Here is a 25638-nt window from a genome sequence, read left to right as displayed (position 1 = left end):
GTCTCGTTGTTGTGTATCCTTGATCACACAACAAAGTGAGCTTTTAAATTTTACCATTTTGATGAATGTGCAGTACACAACTAGAAAGTGCACATGTAAGGCACGAAAACCGAGTTTTTCACAAGCAGCACGTGTGTAACAGGACTACACCACAGGACATTTCACTGACGCCTATGAAGCCCATGTTGGTCCCTGCCCATCACTGCACCCCAAGAACAGCCACCAGCCTGACTTCACAGCACACGAATCAGTTTGGGGTTCATTGCTTGTGGCTTTCTTTGCTCAACTTTTTTTGTGAGCTTCATGTGCATTGTTGTGTATAGTTATGGATTGTGTGGAAATACCACAGTGCCCCCACCCTGCTGTAGGGTGTCTGGGTGCTTTCCAGGGCTGGGGTGTTAGGTAGACATTTCCTTGGTGGATACTTGGGCGTGGAATGGCTGGCTCCTAACAGAGCCTGCTTATCTGTAGAAGGTGCTGCTGGTTTTCCCACAGTGGTTGTACAATAAGCTCAGCCGTGGGGAGAGTCCCTGTACTTTTATTTTAGCCATCTGAGGTGCTGTTACCCTGTGGTCCTGACCTGCTAATGCTTCGTGAGGTCGAGCACGTCTTCTGTACAGTGGCTCTGACCCACGCGTGAGTCTGACCGTATTTTGCCCATGTTTCTGTGATTGTCTTTTTCTTACTAGTTCTGTATACATTATTTTTTCTTAAGTGGCAGTCAAGTCATTTGTCACATTATTAAACCTGAATAGCTACGTTATCTGTCATTTTTGTAGGAACATTAGCATTTAGATAAAATACTGGGTTTTTTATCCAGTCGTGTTTCTGGGGGTCAGGGTCAGGGCTGTCCTTGTGGTGCCCCCCACCCCACTCCCCTGGGTTCCCTTCCAAATGAACTTGATAACCAGCCTTTCACGTCTTCAAAGCAGATTGTTGGGCTCTTGATGGGTATTGCATTGAATCTGCATCAGTTTGAGTAGAATTGACATTTAAATGACATTCAACCTTCCTATCTGTGAGTATGGATTGTCTTTCCATCTATTTAGGTCATATTTTGTTTCTTTTAGCAGTTTTTTATAATATTCTGTGTACAAGCCCTTGACATCCCTGGTTAGGCTTATTCCTAGATACCTGATTCTTTTGGTCATTATTTTGAATGGAATTATTTTCTTAATTGTGTCCTCACATAGGTCATTGCTTGTGTATAGTAACATCACTGAGTTTTGTACATTACTCTTGGTCCTGCCACTTTGCTGAATTTGTTTATTAGCTTTAGTAGCTTTCCTGTAGATTTCTTGGGGTTTTCTAAGTATAGGATCATGCCATCTGCAAATAATGAAATAAAGTTTTACTTTTTCCTTTCCTATTTAGATATCTTTTCTTTCTTTCTCCTGTCTAATCACTCCAGCTAGGATTCTAGTTTAGTTTTGAATAATGGAGGCGACAAGGGCAGCCTTGCCTTGTTTCTGATCTTAGGGAGAAAGCTTCCTGGCTCTCACCATTAAGTGTGATGGTGGCTATGGGTTTTTCATATTGATGAAAATATTTATCATATTGATGAGAAAGTTTCCTTTGATTTCTAAATTTTGAAATGTTTTCATCAGGAAAGGGTGCTGGATTTTGTTGAGTACTTTTTCAGCATCAGTCGATATGATTATGTGATTTTTTCCCTTTTGATTTGTTAATGTGCTGTACTACATTGATTTATTTTCTTGTGTTGAACCACCCTTGCATTCCTGTTATAAACCCCAGTTGATCATGATATATAATTCTTTCATTGTCATTGGATTTGATTTGCTAGTGTTTTTGTTAAGAATTTTTTGTGTCTATGTTCATTAGGGTGATTGGTCTGCTTGCTTTCTTGTGGTGTCTTTTGGTACTAGAGTGATGTTAGCTTCATGTAATAAGTTAGGTAATGTACCTTTTTCCTCAATTTTTTTTGGAAGAATTTGAGCAGGATTGATGGTATCTCTTTTAGGAATGTTTGGTAAAATTCATCTGTGAAGCTGTTTGGTCTTGGGCTTTTCTAAATAGGAAGATTTTTGATGACTTATTGTAATATCTCTTTACTTATAATAGATTTGTTGAGATCTTCTATTTCTTCTCATTTCAGTAAAGGTAATTCTTGTGTTTCTAGGAATTTGTTCATTTCGTTTAAATTGTCTAGTTAGTTGGCGTGTAGTTTATTCATAATAATCTCTCATGTTTTTTAAAATTTCTTCATGATCTGCTCTTAATGAGCCCCTTATTATTTCTGATTTTGTTTATTTGTGTCTTCTCTCTGTTTTTCTTTGTTAGTCTAGCTAGGGATTCCTCAATTTTATTGATTTTCTGTAACAGCCAACTTTGGGTTTTGTTAATTCTTTATTGTTCTCCAGTTTGTTTATTTTTCTTTAGTCTTTGTCATTTCTTTTATTTTATTTGTGTTGGGTTTAGTTTGCATTCTTTCTCTAAATTCTCCAGGTAAGCAGTTAAATGTTCAATTTTTGTTCATTCTTGTTTATTTCCCCCACACACACATGGGTGGGCAGGCACCATGAAACGAACCCGAGTCTTCGGCATGGCAGGTAAAAACTCTGCCACTGAGGGCGGGCCACGGTGGCTCAGCAGGCAAGGATGCTTGCCTGCCATGCCAGAGGACCCGGGTTCGATTCCCGGTGCCTGCCCATGTAAAACAAACAAACAAACAAAAAAACTCTGCCACTGAGCCACCGTGGTCTGCCCTGTTTTTTTTGTGCACCGTGTAGTGGGGTCACATTTCATTATTTTTCCATGTGAGTATCTATTATTGCAGCACCATTTGTTGAATTTTTGTTTGGTTGGTTTTTGTTTGTTTTCTTGGTTTTTTTTGGGGGGGGGGGGGGGAGTGCATGGACTGGGAAACAAACCCAGGTCTCCTGCATGGCAGACAAGAATTCTACCACTGAAGTACCTTGTACCCCCTCTTGTTTTTTAATATAAGCATTTAATGCAATAAATTTCCCTGTCAGCACTGCCTTTGCCACATCCCATAAATTCTGATATGTTTTATCTTCATTATCATTCATTCCCCGATATTATGGATTTCTCTAGCAATTTCTTCTTTGACCCACTGATTATTTAAGAGCGTGTTGTTTAATCTGGTCCTTTGCTGATTATTAATTTCCAGTTTCATTCCATTTTGGTAAGAGAAAGTCCTTTGGATAATTTCAATCTTATTACATTTATGAAGACAGTTTGGTGGTTCCTCAGGAAGCTAAGTATAGAATTGCCACATGACCTGGCAATACCATTGCTAGGTATCTACTCAGAGGACATGAGGGCAAAGACACAAATGGACATTTGCACACCAATGTTTATAGCAGCATTATTTGCAATTGCCAAGAGATAGAAACAGCCCAAATGTCCATCAACAGACGAGTGGCTAAACAAGCTGTGGTATATACATACGATGGAATATCACACAGCTGTAAGACAGACTAAAGTTATGAAGTATGTAACAACGTGGATGGACCTTAAGGACATTATGCTACGTGAGATTAGCCAGAAACAAAAGGACAAATATTGTATGGTCTCACTGATATGAACTAACATTAATGAATGAATTTGGATCATTTCAGTTAAGAACAGAGGTCAGCAGGAGATGGAAATAGGGTGGATATTGGGTAATTGGAACTGAAGAATACAGATTGTGCAACGGGACTGATTGTAAAAATTCAGAAATGGATAGCACAATACTACCTAACTGTAATACAATAATGTTAGAACGCTGAATGAAGCTGAATGTGAGAATGATAGAGGGAGGAGGCCTGAGGGCACAAATGAAATGAGAAGAAAACAGACGATAAAGACTGAGATGGTATAATTTAGGAATGCCTAGAATGTGTAATGATAGTGACTAAATGTGCAAATTTTTTATTTTATTTTATTTTTTTATTTTTATTAATTAAAAAAAGAATTAACAAAACAATTAGAAATCATTCCAATCTACATGTACAATCAGTAATTCTTAATAACATCACATAGTTGCATATTCATCATTTCTTAGTACATTTGCATCGATTTAGAAAAAGAAATAAAAAGACAACAGAATAAGAATTAAAACAATAATAGAAAGAAAAAAAAACAAAAAAAACAAAAACAAAAAACCTATACCTCACATGCAGCTTCATTCAGTGTTTTAACATAATTGCATTACAATTGGGTAGTATTGTGCTGTCCATTTCTGAGTTTTTATATCCAGTCCCGTTGTACAGTCTGTATCCCTTCATCTCCAATTATCCCTTCTCTTTTTTTTTTTTAATTAACGGAAAAAAAGAAATTAACCCAACATTTAGAGATCATACCATTCTACACATGCAATCATTAATTCTTAACATCATCACATAGATGCATGATCATCATTTCTTAGTACATTTGCATTGGTTTAGAAGAACTAGCAACATAACCGAAAAAGATATAGAATGTTAATATAGAGAAAAAAATAAAAGTAAAAATAGTAAAATCAAAACAAAACAAAACAAAACAAAAACCTATAGCTCAGATGCAGCTTCATTCAGTGTTTTAACATGATTACTTTACAATTAGGTATTATTGTGCTGTCCATTTTTGAGTTTTTGTATCTAGTCCTGTTGCACAGTCTGTATCCCTTCAGCTTCAATTACCCATTGTCTTACCCTGTTTCTAACTCCTGCTGAACTCTGTTACCAATGACATATTTCAAGTTTATTCTCGAATGTCCGTTCACATCAGTGGGACCATACAGTATTTGTCCTTTAGTTTTTGGCTGGATTCACTCAGCATAATATTCTCTAGGTCCATCCATGTTATTACATGGTTCATAAGTTTATCTTGTCTTAAAGCTGCATAATATTCCATCGTATGTATATACCACAGTTTGTTTAGCCACTCTTCTGTTGATGGAGATTTTGGCTGTTTCCATCTCTTTGCAATTGTAAATAATGCTGCTATAAACATTGGTGTGCAAATGTCCGTTTGTGTCTTTGCCCTTAAGTCCTTTGAGTAGATACCTAGCAATGGTATTGCTGGGTCGTATGGCAATTCTATATTCAGCTTTTTGAGGAACCGCCAAACTGCCTTCCACAGTGGTTGCACCCTTTGACATTCCCACCAACAGTGGATAAGTGTGCCTCTTTCTCCGCATCCTCTCCAGCACTTGTCATTTTCTGTTTTGTTGATAATGGCCAATCTGGTGGGTGTGAGATGATATCTCATTGTGGTTTTGATTTGCATTTCTCTAATGGCCAGGGACATTGAGCATCTCTTCATGTGCCTCTTGGCCATCCGTATTTCCTCTTCTGAGAGGTGTCTGTTCAAGTCTTTTTCCCATTTTGTAATTGGGTTGGCTGTCTTTTTGTTGTTGAGATGAACAATCTCTTTATAAATTCTGGATACTAGACCTTTATCTGATATATCATTTCCAAATATTGTCTCCCATTGTGAAGGCTGTCTTTCTACTTTCTTGATGAAGTTCTTTGATGCACAAAAGTGTTTAATTTTGAGGAGTTCCCATTTATTTATTTCCTTCTTCAGTGCTCTTGCTTTAGGTTTAAGGTCCATAAAACCGCCTCCAGTTGTAAGATCCATAAGATATCTCCCAACATTTTCCTCTAACTGTTTTATGGTCTTAGACCTAATGTTTAGATCTTTGATCCATTTTGAGTTAACTTTTGTATAGGGTGTGAGAGATGGGTCTTCTTTCATTCTTTTGCATATGGATATCCAGTTCTCTAGGCACCATTTATTGAAGAGACTGCTCTGTCCCAGGTGAGTTGGCTTGACTGCCTTATCAAAGATCAAATGTCCATAGATGAGAGGGTCTATATCTGAGCACTCTATTCGATTCTATTGGTCGATATATCTATCTTTATGCCAATACCATGCTGTTTTGACCACTGTGGCTTCATAATATGCCTTAAAGTCAGGCAGCGCGAGACCTCCAGCTTCGTTTTTTTTCCTCAAGATGTTTTTAGCAATTCGGGGCACCCTGCCCTTCCAGATAAATTTGCTTATTGGTTTTTCTATTTCTGAAAAATAAGTTGTTGGGATTTTGATTGGTATTGCATTGAATCTGTAAATCAATTTAGGTAGGATTGACATCTTAACTATATTTAGTCTTCCAATCCATGAACACGGTATGCCCTTCCATCTATTTAGGTCTTCTGTGATTTCTTTTAGCAGTTTTTTGTAGTTTTCTTTATATAGGTTTTTTGTCTCTTTAGTTAAATTTATTCCTAGGTATTTTATTCTTTTAGTTGCAATTGTAAATGGGATTCGGTTCTTGATTTCCCCCTCAGCTTGTTCATTACTAGTGTATAGAAATGCTACAGATTTTTGAATGTTGATCTTGTAACCTGCTACTTTGCTGTACTCATTTATTAGCTCTAGTAGTTTTGTTGTGGATTTTTCCGGGTTTTCGACGTATAGTATCATATCGTCTGCAAACAGTGATAGTTTTACTTCTTCCTTTCCAATTTTGATGCCTTGTATTTCTTTTTCTTGTCTAATTGCTCTGGCTAGAACCTCCAACACAATGTTGAATAATAGTGGTGATAGTGGACATCCTTGTCTTGTTCCTGATCTTAGGGGGAAAGTTTTCAATCTTTCCCCATTGAGGATGATATTAGCTGTGGGTTTTTCATATATTCCCTCTATCATTTTAAGGAAGTTCCCTTGTATTCCTATCTTTTGAAGTGTTTTCAACAGGAAAGGATGTTGAATCTTGTCGAATGCCTTCTCTGCATCAATTGAGATGATCATGTGATTTTTCTGCTTTGATTTGTTGATATGGTGTATTACATTAATTGATTTTCTTATGTTGAACCATCCTTGCATACCTGGGATGAATCCTACTTGGTCATGATGTATAATTCTTTTAATGTGTTGTTGGATACGATTTGCTAGAATTTTATTGAGGATTTTTGCATCTGTATTCATTAGAGAGATTGGCCTGTAGTTTTCTTTTTTTGTAATATCTTTGCCTGGTTTTGGTATGAGGGTGATGTTGGCTTCATAGAATGAATTAGGTAGTTTTCCCTCCACTTCGATTTTTTTGAAGAGTTTGAAGAGAATTGGTACTAATTCTTTCTGGAACGTTTGGTAGAATTCACATGTGAAGCCATCTGGTCCTGGACTTTTCTTTTTAGGAAGCTTTTGAATGACTAATTCAATTTCTTTACTTGTGATTTGTTTGTTGAGGTCATCTATGTCTTCTTGAGTCAAAGTTGGTTATTCATGTCTTTCCAGGAACCCGTCCATTTCCTCTAAATTGTTGTATTTATTAGCATAAAGTTGTTCATAGTATCCTGTTATTACCTCCTTTATTTCTGTGAGGTCAGTAGTTATGTCTCCTCTTCCATTTCTGATCTTACTTATTTGCATCCTCTCTCTTCTTCTTTTTGTCAATCTTGCTAAGGGCCCATCAATCTTATTGATTTTCTCATAGAACCAACTTCTGGCCTTATTGATTTTCTCTATTGTTTTCATGGTTTCAATTTCATTTATTTGTGCTCTAATCTTTGTTATTTCTTTCCTTTTGCTTGCTTTGGGGTTAGCTTGCTGTTCTTTCTCCAGTTCTTCCAAATGGATAGTTAATTCCTGAATTTTTGCCTTTTCTTCTTTTCTGATATAGGCATTTAGAGCAATAAATTTCCCTCTTAGCACTGCCTTTGCTGCATCCCATAAGTTTTGATATGTTGTGTTTTCATTTTCATTCGCCTCGAGGTATTTGCTAATTTCTCTTGCAATTTCTTCTTTGAGCCAGTCGTTGTTTAGGAGTGTGTTGTTGAGCCTCCACGTATTTGTGAATTTTCTGGCACTCTGCCTATTATTGATTTCCAACATCATTCCTTTATGGTCCGAGAAAGTGTTGTGTAAGATTTCAATCTTTTTAAATTTGTTAAGACTTGCTTTGTGACCCAGCATATGGTCTATCTTTGAGAATGATCCATGAGCACTTGAGAAAAAGGTGTATCCTGCTGTTGTGGGATGTAATGTCCTATAAATGTCTATTAAGTCTAGTTCATTTATAGTAATATTCAGATTCTCTATTTCTTTGTTGATCCTCTGTCTAGATGTTCTGTCCCTTGATGAGAGTGGTGAGTTGAAGTCTCCAACTATTATGGTATATGAGTCTATTTCCCTTTTCAGTGTTTGCAGTATATTCCTCACGTATTTTGGGGCATTCTGATTCGGTGCGTAAATATTTATGATTGTTATGTCTTCTTGTTTAATTGTTCCTTTTATTAGTATATAGTGTCCTTCTTTGTCTCTTTTAACTGTTTTACATTTGAAGTCTAATTTGTTGGATATTAGTATAGCCACTCCTGCTCTTTTCTGGTTGTTATTTGCATGAAATATCTTTTCCCAACCTTTCACTTTCAACCTATGTTTATCTTTGGGTCTAAGATGTGTTTCCTGTAGACAGCATATAGAAGGATCCTGTTTTTTAATCCATTCTGCCAATCTATGTCTTTTGATTGGGGAATTCAGTCCATTGACATTTAGTGTTATTACTGTTTGGATAATATTTTCCTCCAACATTTTGCCTTTTGTATTATATATATCACATCTGATTTTCCTTCTTTCTACACTCTTTTCCATATCTCTCTCTTCTGTCTTTTTGTATCTGACTCTAGTGCTCCCTTTAGTATTTCTTGCAGAGCTGGTCTCTTGGTCACAAATTCTTTCAGTGACTTTTTGTCTGAGAATGTTTTAATTTCTCCCTCATTTTTGAAGGATAATTTTGCTGGATATAGGAGTCTTGGTTGGCAGTTTTTCTCTTTTAGTATTTTAAATATATCATCCCACTGTCTTCTAGCTTCCATGGTTTCTGCTGAGAAATCCACACAAAGTCTTATTGGGTTTCCCTTGTATGTAATGGATTGTTTTTCTCTTGCTGCTTTCAAGATCTTCTCTTTCCCTTTGACCTCTGACATTCTAACTAGTAAGTGTCTTGGAGAACGCCTATTTGGGTCTAATCTCTTTGGGGTGCGCTGCACTTCTTGGATCTGTAATTTTAGGTCTTTCATAAGAGTTGGGAAATTTTCAGTGATAATTTCTTCCATTAGTTTTTCTCCTCCTTTTCCCTTCTCTTCTCCTTCTGGGACACCCACAACACGTATATTTGTGCGGTTCATATTGTCCTTGAGTTCCCTGATACCCTGTTCAAATTTTTCCATTCTTTTCCCTATAGTTTCTGTTTCTTTTTGGAATTCAGATGTTCCATCCTCCAAATCACTAATTCTATCTTCTGTCTCTTTAAATCTATCATTGTAGCTATCCATTATTTTTTCTATGTTTGCTACTTTATCCTTCACTTCCATAAGTTCTGCGATTTGTTTTTTCAGTTTTTCTATTTCTTCTTTATGTTCAGCCCATGTCCTCTTCATGTCCTCCCTCAATTTATCGATTTCATTTTTGAAGAGGTTTTCCATTTCTGTTCGTATATTCAGCATTAGTTGTCTCAGCTCTTGTGTCTCATTTGAGCTATTGGTTTGTTCCTTTGACTGAGCCATATTCTCAATCTTTTGAGCGTGGACAGTTATCTTCTGCTGCTGGCGTCTGGGCATTTATTCAGATTTCTCTTGGTGTTGGACCCAGCAAGGTTGTAATATTTTTCTGTGAAATCTCTGGGTTCTGTTTTTCTTATCCTGCCCAGTAGGTGGTGCTCGTGGCACACGTTTGTCTGCGGGTCCCACCAGTAAAAGGTGCTGTGGGACCTTAAACTTTGGAAAACTCTCGCCGTCCTGGGGGTTCGCTAGCCGAAGCGGCTTGAGCCGGCCCGGGTCCGAACGCAGGGAGGGTTGCTGGTCGCCGCAGCCAGGGAAAGAGCCCGTCCGAATTTCCTAGTCGGCCCTGGGCAACAAGCGTGGCGGGAGGGCGCCAGCGGCAGCGGCCCGCCCAAGAGAGTGCACGTTCCCCGGGAGTCACGGGTTTGGAAGGGGCCTCCCCCACCCGTCACCGTTCTCCGCGGCCTGGGGGTTTCCGATCCAATTCTCTCAGTTGGTCCGGGGGCTGCGCGTGGTGTGGGCGCCAGCCGTCTTTGTTTCAGGGGACCGCCTCTCCAATTCTCCCAGCCGGCCCGGGAAGGGGGAAGGGAGTAACTCCGGCCGCTTGCCACCCCGCCCGGTAAGGCCCGCGCGCCTCGGCGATCTCACCCGAGCTGCTTCTCTCAGCCAGCCAGCCGTTCCAGGATGGGGTACGCTGTCTTTTTTATCTCTGTTGTGGCTTTGGGCGCTTTCTGTATCGTTTCTACTCCCCTAGTAGGTGTCCTGGAGAAGAAACTAAGATCCGCGCGTCTTACTAAGCCGCCATCTTCCCCAGTGATTAAATGTGCAAATTTATCAAAGTAGTTCTTGACTCTACCATCCTATCCTTTATTTTTTGTCAGATCTGTATATTATTTTCCTTCTTTCTTTTTTCCTTTAAATTACCATTCCTCATATTCTTCAATTCTGTACCCTCCTCCAGACCCCGTCTCATTTTTTTTTTTTCTAGCTGAGAGGGCTTCCTTTAGTATTTCTTATAGGGCTGGTCTCTTGTCGACTAGTTCTCTCAGTCTTTGTCTTTGACAATTTCAATCTCCCCTTCAGTTTTGCAGGATAACTTGGCTGGATAAAGAATTCTTGACGACTGGAAGTCTTTCTTGTTCAGGATGTTATCACGCCATTGCCTCCTTGCTTCCACGGTGCCTGCTGAGTAGCCTGAAGTCAGTCTTAGGTGTTTTCCCTTGTATGCAGAAGGTTGCTGTTCTCATGCTGCTCTCAGGACTTTTGTTTCTCTTCAACATCTGACTGATTAGTATGTGTCTTGGAGTTGGCCTCTTCGGATTTATTCTATTTAGTGTTTGTTGGGCCTCTTTGATTTGTGTATGTATGGCTTTTGTTAGGGTTGGGATGGTTTACCCGATTATATCCAGCTAAGTTTTCACCCCTTTACTCTTCTCTTCTCCCTCTGGGACACCAGTGATTCTTGTATTTGCACATCTTTTGCTGTCTATCATTTCCCTAAAATCCAGTTGCATTTTTTCCATCCTTTTTGCCATTTGTACTTTGTGCAATTTAGTTCAATTGTTCTGTCTTTTAGCTCATTTATTCTTCCTTTTGAGTGTTCGAATCTGCTATTGTGTGCCTCTAGTATATTTCTGATTTGGTCTACTGTATCTTTGAATTCTGTGAGATGTCATTTTTCTGTTTAATCTTTCGAATTCTTCTTTATGCTCTTCTAGTGTCTTCCTGATATCCTTTCTTTCCTTATAAATATCCTTGAGTAGTGGTTCCATGTTCTGTGTCCCCTCTGGAATTTTGATTTGGTCATTTGGCTGGGCCATTTCTGCTTTTCGAATCTTCATGTGCTTTGTGATTTTCTGTTGTGTTCAGGGCATTTGATTATCTTAGTAAGGTCATTTTGCAGGTTGGTTTCCTTCACTTGTGGAAAGTTTTGTATTTATATGGTTTTGCACTGAAGGTTTCCTTTTGCCCTTGGTTTGTCAGTTCTCTGCAAACCGAGGTCCCGATTCTCATGCAGGGGATACAATTAAATTTAAGGATCCACTGGAAGTTGGGCTGGGTACGTGAGTAGTTCCCACTGCCCACCATGCAGGAGGCCCAGGCTCAACTCCTGGTCTGTACACCGACAAATAAAATTTAAAAAAAGATGATAATAAAATCAAATGAGAGTTTAAGAAAAATATGAAAGACAAGCAAACAAAAACAAGCAACAACAAAACACACATCTCAACAGTAGCAGGTCCCAGACTCAGAAGGAAACATCCCCAAGGTATGTAGTGAGTCAACTGAGACTGGTGCCCATCCAAGGGAGAGAAAGTTTAAGGAAAAAAAAATGAATAAAAATAAATGAAATAGAATAATAAAAATATATATAAAAATAAAAAACAATTATACTATTAATACAAAAGATAGAGAAAATATATATCAAATAAAAACAGAAGAAGAAAAAGGAATGTTAAGGAAAAAAATACTTAGGCAGATATGGAGTTAGCCTGCCTGCACTTACTGCTTCTTGCCAGCAGGTGGCGATCCCGACCGAGGCTCCCCCTCCCTCAGCTCTGCTCCTGGCCACAGTGGCTGGAGGAAGGCCTGGATGCGGGGGGTCGGGTGGGGGCTGCTCCCAGCTGAGGTGGCCAGTGACCAGTCCCTGCCCTCAGGACTGGGGAGCTGGCCTGCGCCCAGAAGAGCAGCCAACCCACAGCACTGGTGGGTCACCGGACACAATGTCTGCAGGGCCGGCTATGCCTGCACCCTGGGGCCCAGCCCCCCACCGTGGACAATGGGGTCTGCCTCCAGATTCCGCAAGGGTGCTGTCCACTGTGACCCATGCCGGGATCCGGCTGGGGCAGGCTGAAGCAGAGGAGGTCAGTTCCTTCCATCACACCTCCCCTTACACCCCAGCCGGCCCTCGGTAGGGATCTCGGTCACCCAACCCACCCTCCTCTCCCCAAACTCCCTAGAGAGCCTGTGAGGTCACTCACCCCCGGGTGTGCAGTCCCTGGCCCCTACCTTCTTCTGCTGAGCAGGCGTGAACTCGCTGCGCTCCGCCTGCCGTCTTCCTGGAAGTTCTTATCATCTGTTTTTTAGCCAAATTGTTTCTATAGTCAGGGGCCCCTGTGGAAATGTTGGCCTGGGGTCCTGCACACGTGGCGGCCACGCGTGCTCTGCTTTCCCTCACCGGAGTTCATCATCTTGTCCCCGAGCTGCCGCGAGCGGCCCTGTGCGGGACGTCACCCTCTGCCCGGGCTCTGCACTCAGCCCCCTGCTTCTGCGGCCTGCCCACATGGCTGGGGCAGTGGCCCCTGCTCCCTTACCCGCTGCGCCAGGGGACTGACACTGGACTCGTTAGCCTGCCGATGGACGTGTGGTTTGTTTCCAGTTTTTGGTACAGTGATAAACTGCTGGGAGCATTTCTGTACCTATTTGTGGGTGTTTTGTTTGTTTGGGGAGAATGCCTAGAAGTAGTTGCTGGGTTATCTGCATTCAGGACTGTGGTGAAAACTGCTGGTTTTCTCGAGTGGTTGGACCATGTCACTGCCCGAGTGACATATGGCAGCTCCATGCACCCCACACCTTGGCCAACCTGGTATTGTGCCACTGGGGCTTCTTAACATGCCTTTTCAATAGCGAGGTTTTATCCTAAATGCCTGCGGTGGGAGCCAGAGGCTCGTGTTGGTGGGCTTGGACGAGCATCTGCGAGTTTCATGACCTCAGTGTGCAAGGAGAAGGGCAGGGAGACCGCCTTCCAGGAGCTCTGAAACCAATCATGCGGAACTCTCCCTCTCCCTCTCCCTCTCCTCCCTCTGTGTTAGCTTGAAAGGTGCTGAAATGCAGTACACCAGAAATGGAATGGCTTTTCAAAAGGGGATTTAATAAGCTTTACTAGTTTACATACAGCTCCAAGGAAGTGAAAGGGTCCAAATTAAGGCACGAACAAGAGGTTGCCTTCACTCAAAAAGGCCGATGGGTCAGGAGCCCCTCTGTCAGCTCGAGAGTCACGTGGCTGGCATCTGCTGGTCCCTGGCTCCCGGGCTCTGCTGCTTTCAGCCTCTCTTCCTGTGGGGGTTCCTCACTTTGCTTCTCCAGGGCTGGCTTTCATCTGTTGGCTTCCTTTGGCTCTTCCAGCTTCTGACTTGCCTAACATCTCATGGCAATGTCTGCTAAGCTACACACATCTCCGAACATCTGTGTCTCGGTTCTCCAAGGGTTGGCATCTGCGTCAGCTCTGCTCAAAAGTTTCTGTGGGCTCTCTGCAGGCTCTGTCATTTCTGAGGTTTTTCCAAAACGTTTCCCCTTTTAAAGACAAACTAGTCCAGGCCCAGCTGGAATGCGTGTCATCACATCTCCATGTAGATAATCTAATCCAAAGTTTCCAACCTGTAGTGTTGAATCAGGATTAAAAGAAACGGCTGCTCCCACAAGATTGACTCAGGATTAAAACATGGCTTTTCTAGGGTACTTGATACTTTCAAACTGGCAGCCCCTCTATGTCTCTGTCTTCCTTGCACTAGTGCTTGGCACACGGCAAGCCCTTCCTCAGTACTAGCGTGTTATAGATGGAGTTATGTACGTGTCTGCATAGCTGTGTGTGGACGGATAGAAAAGCCGTACATAGAACTGGCAAGTGGAGAACATTCTATAAATCATCCAAGAATGCCGACCGAGCACCCACTGCCTCCTGGGCCCGGGGTCCAGAGCTGATGACGGGTGCAGGCACCTGTGTTTTTCACCACGGTTCCCCTAAGCTGGCTCGCAGGGAAAGGAGGGCGGCTCACAGAAAGCAGAGGCGCTGTGCAAACGCAGACCCCTGCCCCTCTCGGCAGAGCCCCCGCCTGCCTTTTCTCCAACCCTCCTTCATCGGTTTGGGCTGGGGACGGACCACAGGCAACGGGCAGAGCGGTGGGGACGGCAGCAGTCCAGAGCTCGACAAATCATGGTTTTATTTTCTTTACATCGTGCAGCAGGCACGCTATTCCCCATAACGGGGAGGAAAGCTCCCCTAAGGGCTGGTTCTACGCTCCGTACCTCCTTTACAACTTACCAAGCTTGTATGATTTGTTTCCGAATGCCATCGCCACCTGCCGATTCTCTTCACGTTGCTGAGCCAGTGGCCCCTGTGGGGTGTCCCTCCTAGTTCCAGTCTCCCACCTCTGCCCTTGGCTGCTCGTGGGGTGCGTCTGGAGTCCCCGCGGTGGCTCAGGTTCCACATGGGGGGAGGTCGCTCTGGTTTCTGGCTCAGAACAAACAGCGCAAGCAGGTCAGACCTGCTCGCCAGCTCCTATTGGTTTTATTTCTCCATCTGAATATATATTTACTCGTCCAGTGGTGAGCCTGTCTGTCCATCAGTCAAGTGCCCAAATCCTAAGTGGACAGTATGATGACCTGTCATTTGTGTAATCAGCCCTGGTCAAGAAGCAGGGCATCCCAGAGGACCCCATCCTAATTTATTCACTGCTCCCCACCTGCTGATCAAAGCGCCGATGCTGATGCCATGCATTGAATTATTTCCTGCTCTTGACCTTGTTGCGGGTGGAATTGCTCCATGTGTGCCCGTCCGTGTCTGGCCTTTTCCCCTAGCCCCCATCATGAGATTCATACATGTGCTTGCAGGTTCTGATAGCCTTCGCGTTTGCTTCCTGCTCCGGCTAAGTGTAGCATGTGCTGGGAAGCTTCTCGACGGTGACGTGTTTGATGGAAGCCAATGCCTGTTCAAATGTGATGCTTAAGGCACAAAATGAATAAATGAGCGAAAGATCTTGAATTCAGATTTCAAGTTTGCATTTTGTGAAACCTGTGCTTAGGCTGCAAGTTGCACCTGATGTTGGGTGGAGCTGGCTTGTCCCCCTTAGGGGCATGTGCAGCCTTAACTCTGCAGCTTCTCCGTCAGAGCAGCCGGAGCGGTCAGCCATCAGCTCTGTCTGTTTATTGTGTGGTTCTCCGCTAAGATCTTCAGAGCTTTGGAAGAGTGATTCTGAGGGTGTCACTGCCGATTTCCAAGGAAGTGGGAAGAAAGGTGCCATTTCCTGCGCTGGCTAGGAGCGCTGTACCTGCGAGGTGCCGTCGCCCGCCGCTGTGCCGTCATCGTGACTGAGCAGGGGGGTGTCGTCTCCTTTTGAGGCTGGGCAGCCGAGCTGAGCCATGCAACTGTGGTGCCAGTGCCGCGCCCTGCTGGGCCCTCTGCCTCTGTCTGTGTGTACTTCCTGCATCCCAGATGTCTGTCCCCTGGAAGGAGACCTGGTTTTATTTGTCCTCCTGTCCCTGAGGCCTGTGCAGGTGCTGACGCAGCCGAGGCCCTTGGCAATGGATGGATACCTGAGTGAGTGCAGCACCTGCCATTGGAGGAGGAGAGCCACCTGTCTGCAGGGGGACGGCCAAGGCATTTGCTAAACCCTCCTGTGGTGGTTTGAGCCTGCATGTACCTCGGAAAAGGCCATGCTCTTCTAATCCGGTCCTGTGGCTGCAGACCTGCTGTGGGTGGGACCCTTTGTTAGGTTGTTTCAATTGAGATGTGACCCACCCCATCCAAGGGGGGTCTTAATCCTTTACTAGTGTCCGCTATGAGAGGATGAAACAGACACAGAAGCTCAGAGATGAAATAGAGAGAAACAGCTAAGAGAAGCTCCCAGAAAAAAGCTGAAGCGGAAGCAGTGAAACCTGGGAGACAAGGGACCAGTGGACGTTGCCGTGTGCCTTGCTGTCAGACAAACAAGTTCACGCTCACCGGTGGCCTGAGTTCAGAAAAGGTGTTGTCCTGTTGATGTCTAACTTGGGACATTTTCATGGTCTTAGAACTGTAAAAGTGTAAGTTAATAAATCCCAATTGTAAAAGCCAACCCATCATTTCTGTATATCGCGTCTGGCAGCTTTAGCAGACTGAGACACCTCCCAGTCTGCTTGAGGATTGATCAACCGTTTATTCATTCATTCCTTTACTCATTGCAAGACAGTTACAAGGTTTTTGTTTTCCTTTTTCTGTATCATTTAGGAGTAAGTTGCCACCATTATGTCCCACCCTTGGCTCCCAGGTGGGCACTTCCTGTAACAAGGACCTTTTCCTCCACAGTCACAGTCCAGCCCTGAAGACCGAGATAGGCACGTGGACGCATTGCTGTCATCTAGTCCTCGACCTCAGGGAAGCCTCTCCAGTGGGCTGGGTGATGTCCTTTAGAGCGAGAGGACCTGATCCGGTGTTACAGCTGCAACGCTGGGACCTGTTGCTGACGTCTCTACCTGTTGGAGCAGCTCCTTGTCTCTGCTTGGCCTTCCTGACCTTGCACTTTTGAGAGCACAAGCCAGTTATTTTCCAGAACATCCCGCACTTTGGTTGGCCTGATGTTTCCTCGTCTAGATTCAGGTGATGCCTCTTGGGCAGTGTTTTCGTTTACTAATGCTGCCAGAGTGCAAAATAGCAAAAAGAATGGCTTTTATAAAGGGAATTTATTAAGTTTACAGTTTACAGTTCTAAGGCCTTAAAAATATCCAAACTAAGGCATCCAGAAAAAGATACCTTGACTTAAGGAAGGCTGATGTCTCTCCCATGGGAAGGCACGTGGCTGATGTCTGCGTCCTCTTCTGGCTTCTGGTTTCAAGTGGCTCTCTCAGCCGCTGTGGATCCTGGGGCTTGTGGGCTCTGTTGGTCTGGTGGCTTTGCAGGTTTTTCCAAAATGTCTCCCTTCGAATGGGCTCCAGTTAAGCAGTCCCACCTTCAGTGGGTGGAGACACATCTTCATGGAAACCAGAGTTACCACCCACAGTTGGGCGAGTCATAGCTCCATGGAAACAAAACTATTCCACCCAGCAATATTGAATGAGGATTAAAGGACATGGCTTTTTTGGGGTACATAATAACTTCAAACTGGCACATTCTACCCTTTGAACTCCCCAAAGACACATTCTTCCCAAATGCAAAATGCATTCATTCCATAATAATAACAGAAAGCCTTGAACCATTTCACTAACAGTGGAGACCACCTTTTTCTTGACTCCATCCTCTCCAAGCAGTGGGCCATACCCGGGCTCTCTGCCATCTCCGGGGCAACCCCTCCATGTTCAACCCCTCCATGTGGGTTCTCCCAGAGAACAGCAACCAGGCTCTCCCCAGTCCTCAAGGAATGTGTTCCCCCTCTCCAAGGCCTGGGAAGAGCCACCCTCTGCCTTCAGGTCAAAATCACCCTTGCCAGTGCTTGGATGGGTCCACTCTCATGGCCCAAGGTCTCTTGACTTCAGACTCCAGCTTCCATAGTTCTGCCTTTGAGGCTGTTTTTCCTCCATGTGTTCCTTTTCTGCCTCTCTTAGTCTGGACTGGCTGTGGTTCCATTTATACAGATCCCACAGCACTCTTGTTAGTTTTCCATGTAATATGCATGGATCCCATCAGACAAAAGGAGTTTCCACAAACCTTCCTAAATAACTCCATCTCCAATCCTGGCTTTTTCTGAAATGGCTGACAGGTTCCACATTTGGTTAAATCCTCATGTATGGCCCTGTTCTCTGGTGTGTCTCTTTCTGGAAGCCCAGAATTTTCCAGACTATCAATTTCTGGTTTCTTTGTAACCAAGAGTCCAAGTCTCAACTTACCTTTCCTGTCACATTTCGCTGTAAGCTGTAATGACAAACCAGGCCTCACTTTCTATATTTAATTTGGAAATCTCTTCTGCTAAATATCCAAGACCATGGATTTAAAAATCTGCTTTCCATATAAAGCCAGTCAATTTTACCAGTTATTTGCCACTTTAAAACAAGGATCACCTTCCTTCCAGTTTTCAATAACACAGGCATCTTTTCTGCCTTATCAGAGGTATTTTTAGGGTCCACATTTCTCCCAACAGTCTCTTCAGAACATTTTAGGCCTTCTCTTTCAAGCTCCTCACAATTCTTCCGGAATCTTCCTCTTACCCATTTAAAAAGCTGTTCCAACATGTTTGGTATTTGCAAACTGTATCAGCACCCCACTCCTGGTACCAAAATGTGTTCTGCAAGCTGCCAGAATGTGATATATCTGAAACAGAATGGCTTTTAAAAGGGGAATTTATTAAGTTGCAAGTTTACAGTGCTAAGGCCGTGAAAATGTCCAAATTAAGGCATCCAGGGAAAGATACCTTGGTTCAAGAAGGCCAATGATATTCAGGGTTTCTCTCTCAGCTGGGAGGGCACATGGTGATGTCTGCTAGCTTTCTCTCCTCATTTCACAAGGCTTCCCCAGGAGCATTTTTCCTTTTGCTCCAAGGGTCTCTGGCTCTGTGGGCTCTGTTGGTTCTGGTAGCTCCGTAGCTTTTTCCAAAACTGTTCCCTTGTAAAGGGCTCCATTAAGCAACCCCACCTTGAATGGGTGGGGACACATCTCCTTGGAAACCATCTAATCAAAAGTTACCATCCATAATTGGGTGGGTCCTATCTCCATGGAAACAATCAAAATGATTCCACCCAGCGATATTGAATGTGGATTAAAGGACATGGCTTTTCTGGGGTACAGAATCGATTCAAACTGGCATAAGAGGGAACCATTTTGGAGAGAGCTTAGAGCTGATACAGAGAGCAGAGAGACACAGAAGCTTGGAGATGCAGAAAGAAAGAAATGCCCCAGGAGCCACTAGATGCTGAAGGAGCCAGAACCTGTAGAGAAAGCCACGGGAATCAGAAGCCGGGAGGGAAGGACAGCAGATGTCGCCACGTGCCTTCCCAGGTGACTGAGAAACCCTGGATATAGTTGACCTTTCTTTACTGACAATACCCTCTTGTTGATGCCTTAATTTAAGACACTTCCATGGCCTTAGAACTGTAATATTGGTTTTATGACTACTGTTAAAACACACTTGCTATGATTAAAAATTCACAAAATGATTACTAAAAACCTGTGAATTTGTAACCTAGTAAATGCCAAGGCCAGTCCAATTATGGTATGTTGGATTCCAGCAGCTTTAGCAAACTGAAATTGGATCTCTTCTTGTATTTTGGCTTTATATATTCTGAAACAATTTCATCAGTGGGTTGTAGGTTAAAGATTGGCCTGAGGAACATTTCCTTTTATTACTAAGCAAGGGTCCTCATTTTTCTTAATAATGCTCTTTAACTCAAAGTCAGTTTTACTGGATATTAAAATTGTGACGCCCGCTTCCTTTTGGTTAACATTTTCTTGGTGCATATTCCCTAACGCTTTTCTCAACCCTTCTTGTTTCATTATTTTTCAGGCGTCACTTGCCAATAATAGATGGCAGATTTTTTTCATCTAATTCTAAATAGTCTGTCTTTAATTGACAAGTTTAATATTTTTACATGAGTTCAGGTACAGCCATGGTGTCTCTGCCCTGGCTCGGGACAGTCACACCTGAACTTGTTTCACGAGAGAGAAACAGAATTTTGGCTTCTTTAAGCCCCTCCTGTTATTTTCCAGAAATGATCTGTAGCAGACCGAGTTCTTAACGGTAGGAAATCCTCACAGGACTGTCTGCTCGTGGTGTTGTCGTTAGGGAGCCTGGAAGAGAGGAGAGCTGACCAGGTGGCTGTGAGCGTTCTCAGGCAAAGCAGAGGCTGGGACTGCCCCGAGCATCCTGAGGGAGAAGGAGCAAGCAGCTCTGCTCAGTCTCCTGGCTGCTGAAACAGGCAGTGCGCTGGCGTCCACTCACTGGCTCCTGGATTTGAGGTTAGACGTCCATATCGGGTCAGCAAGGCGGAGCTTTCTGCCTGGAGGCCGCAGCCGTGTGGGTTGTGGCTCGGGGTCCTGGGCTGCCCCATCACGTGGCAGTGCGCACGGCGGACCCCCAGCCTGTCCCTTCTCTTCTGCGTCCTGTTGATTGCAGCTTCTGGCCCGCCCCGGCTCCTTGCTCCGTGACCCACAGGGCACCCATCCTGAACGAGGTGGGGCTACCTTAACCCCAGAGCCTCGCCGAAGGGCTGCACCCACGGTGTGCATCGACTGTGAGAGTAACTGTTCTTTCTCGGGGCCCCCGACAAGGTTTCACTGGGGAAACTAGTAAAGAAGCCCTGGCTCCAGTCTCCAGGGAGCCGGTCAGCCCCGCACCGCACCGCGGCAGGAAGGCTGGAGGGAGAGCAGCCCCAGCAGGGGGCCGCTGGGCTTTCAGGCCAGGGGAGTGAGGCCGGCCTGGGGTGTCCTGGGCTGCAAAGGCTGGGTGTGCAGGCCACGTGGGCGGCAGGCCTGGGGACGGGTGAGCCTTGTGGGGAGGTGCGTCTGGGGGTCTCTGCAAATCAACAGAATGTCTCATGCCTTCAGGTGCCCCGCATGCTGGGTGGAAGGGGGGGTCCGCCCAGCGTGGATAGAGAGGAAGCGAGCTCTGTGGTCAGTGCTTGGAGCTGGTCAGGCAGGAGCGCCCCAGCTGCGCTGACCTCTGCTGAGCAGGGGTGTGGGGCGGGGTGGGTGCCACACAGTGGGCAGATGAGTGCCACGTAGTTCCCACAGCTGCCAGACCCCAATGAGTCCAGTAGTTCTGCGGGGCGACTCTGTCCTCCCCCCCAGGCAACATTTGGCCCCATCCAGTGGCGTCTGTGGCTGTCCCTGCTGGGCCAGGCAGGATGTTCCAAGGCATGAGGTGAGCAGAGCCCGGGAGGCTGCCAGCCCTGCCTCAGGCAGCCCACGCCCTGGGGGGCATCCAGAGCCCGCTGAGCCGGTGTCCACTGTGCTCCGGCCAACAGGGACCCAGGGTTCGAGGCGACCCCCTGGGGCCCGGCTGCTCTCCAGAGCGTGCCAGCTTTCTCCGCAGCTACAGAGAGCATGGGTGGGGGGGTGCCCACGACTCAGCGGCGCTCGGTTCTGCAGACAGCCGGGAGGGTCGCCACCAGCGCCGGGTCCATGCGAAGCCGGCTGACCCGGGATGGACCCTCTGGAACTGCCGCAGCCAGCAAGCTCCATGACATGCGAAAGCCCTTGGCCCTGGGTGGGAGCCAGCAGGGCGCAGTCCCCAAGGAGAGGCAGCGCCAGTGGGGGAGGAGTGGCGGGCTGCGTCCACCCTGGGGCCTGCGCCCATCTGCCCCACAGCCACCCTGAGCTTGGGAGGCCTGGCCACGGGTGGGAGGCAGGGTCCGGGTGGGAGGCGAGGCCCAGGTGGGAGGCTGCAGGTGGGAGGCCTGGGTGGTTGGCACTGGCTTGCCAGCCCACTGAGCTGCAGGGATGGGGTCCTGTTGCGGGCCCCCCACCACCTCTCCGACTCCAAGGACGGGGGTCTTCCTCTGCCACGTGACCCGCACAGGTGAGGGGCTGAGCTAGGGCAGGGTGCAGTGGAGGGGGGCGCTGCAGAGCTGAGCTTGGGTTGAGGTTCTGACCCCCCCACTCCCAGGGCTGCTGTCCCTCCAGGGCTGTGCCTGGCCACGGCCTCTGTTCATGAATTAAGTCCCTGGTGCACAGGGACCAGGAGGCCCTTTGGGTCACTGGGGAAGGCATTGGCTGGCCCTGGCTGCGCTGGGTGAGGTGTCTGTGGCTGTTAATGCTTCAGGGGCTCATGCCCCCCCCCCCCAAAGATGCCCGTCCTGGTCCCCAGAACCTGTGAACATGTCTCAGGGACTTACAGATGAGACTGGGGGTGAGGGATGTGTCCCGATTATCTGGTCAGGGCCAGTGTCATCACAGGGTCCTTCCCAGAGGGAGGCAGGAGGTCGGGGCCAGAGAGGGGGTGTGGTGGTGGGAGCCGAGTCAGGGTGCCGTGATGCTGGAATGGGCTGCGCGCCGAGGAATGCAGGGCCTCAAGGAGCTAGAAAAGGCCAGAACCAATCCCCCACCCCTACTTCCTGGAAGAAGAGCAGGGCCTGGCTTTAGGCCAGGGAGACCTGTTCTGGACTCCTGCAAGGAAAACACCTTTAAACTCAAATGGGATGCTGAAGGCAGAGCCACCCTGGCCTCGCTGCCCCCAACCACGGAGTCTCCCTGGCTGAGCCCGAGGCCCCTGCTGCGCTTGCTGAATTCCCGACCAGCACCAGCATCCTGGAGTGGTCGTGTTGCTGGCACCTGGCTGGGGCACCTGTCACATGGAACGAGGAACAAGGGACTTCCAGGCTTTCCCAGCAGGAGTTCTTAGGGTTGCTGACTCCATAGGTACCTAAGTACCAAAGTCCCAATTCCATAGGGTCTGTGAGTTCGTTGGCCCTCTGCCCTGTGACCCGAAGCCCTGCAGCCCCTTAACCGTACCCCGAACTGCTAACCCTTCTCGCCCCTGCCCCTGCGGGGCCCGTTCACCCTTCTGGAGCCCGCTTAGGGGCTTGGTGGCGGGTCTGTGGTTTTAATCCATTGCTCCCAACCCTGCAGCACTTGGGACTGGTAAAACTGGTGAAATAGTTAAAGGAGAGGTAAAGTGGAGGGTCTTAAGATACAATATATGTGCCAACTTTTCCCCTTAAGTTAAAATGTATAAGTGGACGTCTGTCCATCTAGTGCCAGGCGGGGTCTTCTCCCTGAGCCGTGCTGGGCGTCTTGTGGCCCCAGCGTCTTTCCTGCTTACGCCTCGCTCAGCAGCGTCTGTTATTTCCAGTTCCCATGGCGTCGACCATGGGCCCGCAGGCACTGCAGAGCCACCCGTGGTAGAGTTTTGTACCTTTGTCAGCTAACGCCCACCCTGAGCAGCTGCCTCCCACCTGCACAGGATTTGCAGTTTAAAAAAAAAAGGATTTATGTGAATCAGCTTTTCCCCAAAGCAGTGAAACAAGTTATCAAGGCAACAACAGAAACAGCACGCAGTTCTCACTGCTGTGCTGGAGACCGTGGTTTGATTCCTGGTGCCCACCCATGCAAAAAAAAAAACAAACAAAAAACCAGCACGCCTCTTTCATGCTTAGCTGTTAGAAGCAGCATGCATGTTGTTTTAGTAAATCACTTCTAACACTGGGTGCCACAAGCAGTGGAGCCCTGGGGCGCACATGCCAGCTCTTGTTGAGACACGTGCCCGGGTGGCCCCGTGGCGGGGGTGTCAGGTCCCCTAGAGCATCTTGTCCGTGGGAGTGGACGGGCTCAGGGCAGCCAGTGAGGAGGTAAAGTCGAGGTGAGTTAGGGAGGTTTATGCCAATTGCACTGCTTAATTTTTCCCCTGAGTGTTTTTCAGTTTACTAATGTATTTGTCTGGAGTTCATCTCACTCTCAGAATGGGTTTTAGTGGAGTTCACATAGTTTGTGTTCTGTAGTGATAGCTAACACATGCTGAGCCCTCACTATGTGGTGAAAACTAAATGATGAGAAAGCTATCCCAGGCAAATGCAAAAGCAAACTGAAGTCAGATGTAGGCTTGAGGGCAAAAGGTGTGATGGGGAAAATGAGGGTCGATCCTGAGAGCTGCCTTGGGGCCTCTGTGCCCGCAGCCCTGCCCCGGGGTGCGACGGGGGTGGCCTACCTCAGCACTACAGCGTGGGAACCGGGACTTGTCGCCTTCCCTCTGAATTCAGGCATGGCGGCTCTGGGAGGGGTCACCTGCCATGGCTCGAGGCCACGGTGACCACCAGCCTGTGGGCCAAGGTCTGCCCGCAGGCCCGGCCCCTGGGCTCCCAACCCTTGGTGCCTCACCGGCCCTGCCTCCTGCTAGGAGGGACCCCCCTGGGATGCCCGTTTGCCCCCTGCCCCCTTCTCAGCCCTAGGCACAGGCTGGTGGCATGCGGGAAGTTCAGCAGATGTTTTCTTCCTGGGGACATGTGCACAGGGCCGTGAGTTACATCCCCCAAGGTCGGTGGCTATCGGCGCCAGCCAGAGCCGTGCAAGTCACAGCTGAGAGGGACATGGCAGGTGGACCAGAGTGGGAGTCGCCCGTGCCTTCTGCACGCCCCCACCCTGCTGGCTTTCCCCCAACACACCCCCGCCCTGCTGCTCTCCCCCCACCCCGTCACCCTGCTGGCTTTCCCCCACCACACCCCCACCCTGCTGCTCTCCCCCCACACCCCCACCCTGCTGGCTTCCCCCTCCTCACCCTGCTGGCTCTGCCCCCATACCACCTCTGGCTTCCTCTTCTTTCTGCTCCAGCTCCCTTCAGCTGTGACATTTAAGTTTATCTGCTCTTCTCTTGCCGGACCCCTGCCTCATTCCCCTGTTGTGGCTTTCCCATTTTCCCATTTACTAACTGGCCAACCGAAATAGGATCTTAAGGGCATGCAGAGAGAAAAGTGAAATGACCTACATGGCAGTTGTAGACTGACAGTTGATATCTCAATAGCAGTAAGGCAGCCAGAGGCTGTGGCTTAATCAAATTGTTAATTCAAAAATAACTGTCTAACTAGAATCTGTAAACTGGGAAAAATTATCTTTCATAATGAGGATCACATAAAATACATTTTCAAAGGCTCAAAAACAAAGGGAACTATATGGTAAAAGGAAGAAAAATAATCTCAAGAAGAAATGGGAGATGTAAAAGGAAAGGTTAAAGAAGAAATTGGAAAATATGGGTGACTATAAAGAAATATCAATTGTGGAAAATAATAAAGTCTAATTTTTGTGGCTAGAACTCCAAAATAACCCCCCAAACACTGAGCAACAATAACAAACAGAAGGGGACAGTCACAGTTAAGGTATCCTAAAGTATTTTCATTTTGCAAGGTATAGTTTGTAACTTTAGACTTAGTTAATTTAAATATACATTTATTTTATATTTGGCATTACTAAAAGAATAGAGGTAGAATCAATATAACTCTCAAACAGTAGAGTTAAAAAAATGGAAGGAAAAATATTAATCCAAAAGAAGGCAGGAAAGGATTAAGAAAACATCATTAATAAAGCAAAAGCAAAAGACACCACAAAATAAAATGGCAGAATGTAGTCAAATTGGTCAGTACTCACATTAAATGTAAATGGACTAAACTTTCCAATTAAGCGACCTGAGGCATTTTGTGACTGGATAAAAAAACATAATGTAGCCATAGCAACTTATTAGAGACACACTTAAAAATTTGGGACAGAAACACAAGTCTAAGATAAAAAGATGGAAAAAGAGTATACTAGGCAAATACTGAAAAAAAAAGCTGGTATGGCTTTTACTAACTAGGAGGAATTTAATTTGAGGTAAAACATAAGAAAAAGGTTATTACATAATGAAAATATTTCCATTTTTAAAATTTTGAAATAATTTTAGACAAAAGTTGTAAAACTCCCATATATGCTTCACCCAGAGTCCCCAATTTTATCATGTTATTGATATTATTTTATCATGTT

General features: G+C 45.8%; 1 protein-coding gene across 3 annotated transcripts in view; it reads left to right on the top strand.

The window, feature by feature from the left end:
• WDR4 (WDR4 tRNA N7-guanosine methyltransferase non-catalytic subunit) overlaps positions 1-21200 on the top strand; it is a 71443-nt gene extending 50243 nt beyond the window's left edge. For 2 of the 3 annotated variants that reach the window (XM_077119000.1, XM_077118998.1), the window contains one exon: positions 16576-17469. In XM_077119000.1, the coding sequence (XP_076975115.1) occupies positions 16576-16680 (105 nt within the window). In that variant the 3' untranslated portion in view covers positions 16681-17469. Of the gene's footprint in view, positions 1-16575; positions 17470-19978 lie in introns of those variants that run through there. The other variant, XR_013158725.1, reaches the window with a different exon arrangement.
• The last annotated feature ends 4438 nt before the right edge of the window (positions 21201-25638 follow it).

The sequence above is a fragment of the Tamandua tetradactyla genome, chromosome 10 (genome assembly GCF_023851605.1).
Source record: "Tamandua tetradactyla isolate mTamTet1 chromosome 10, mTamTet1.pri, whole genome shotgun sequence".
Classification (NCBI taxonomy): Eukaryota; Metazoa; Chordata; class Mammalia; order Pilosa; family Myrmecophagidae; genus Tamandua; species Tamandua tetradactyla.
This window is presented reverse-complemented; position numbering and strand designations above follow the sequence as displayed.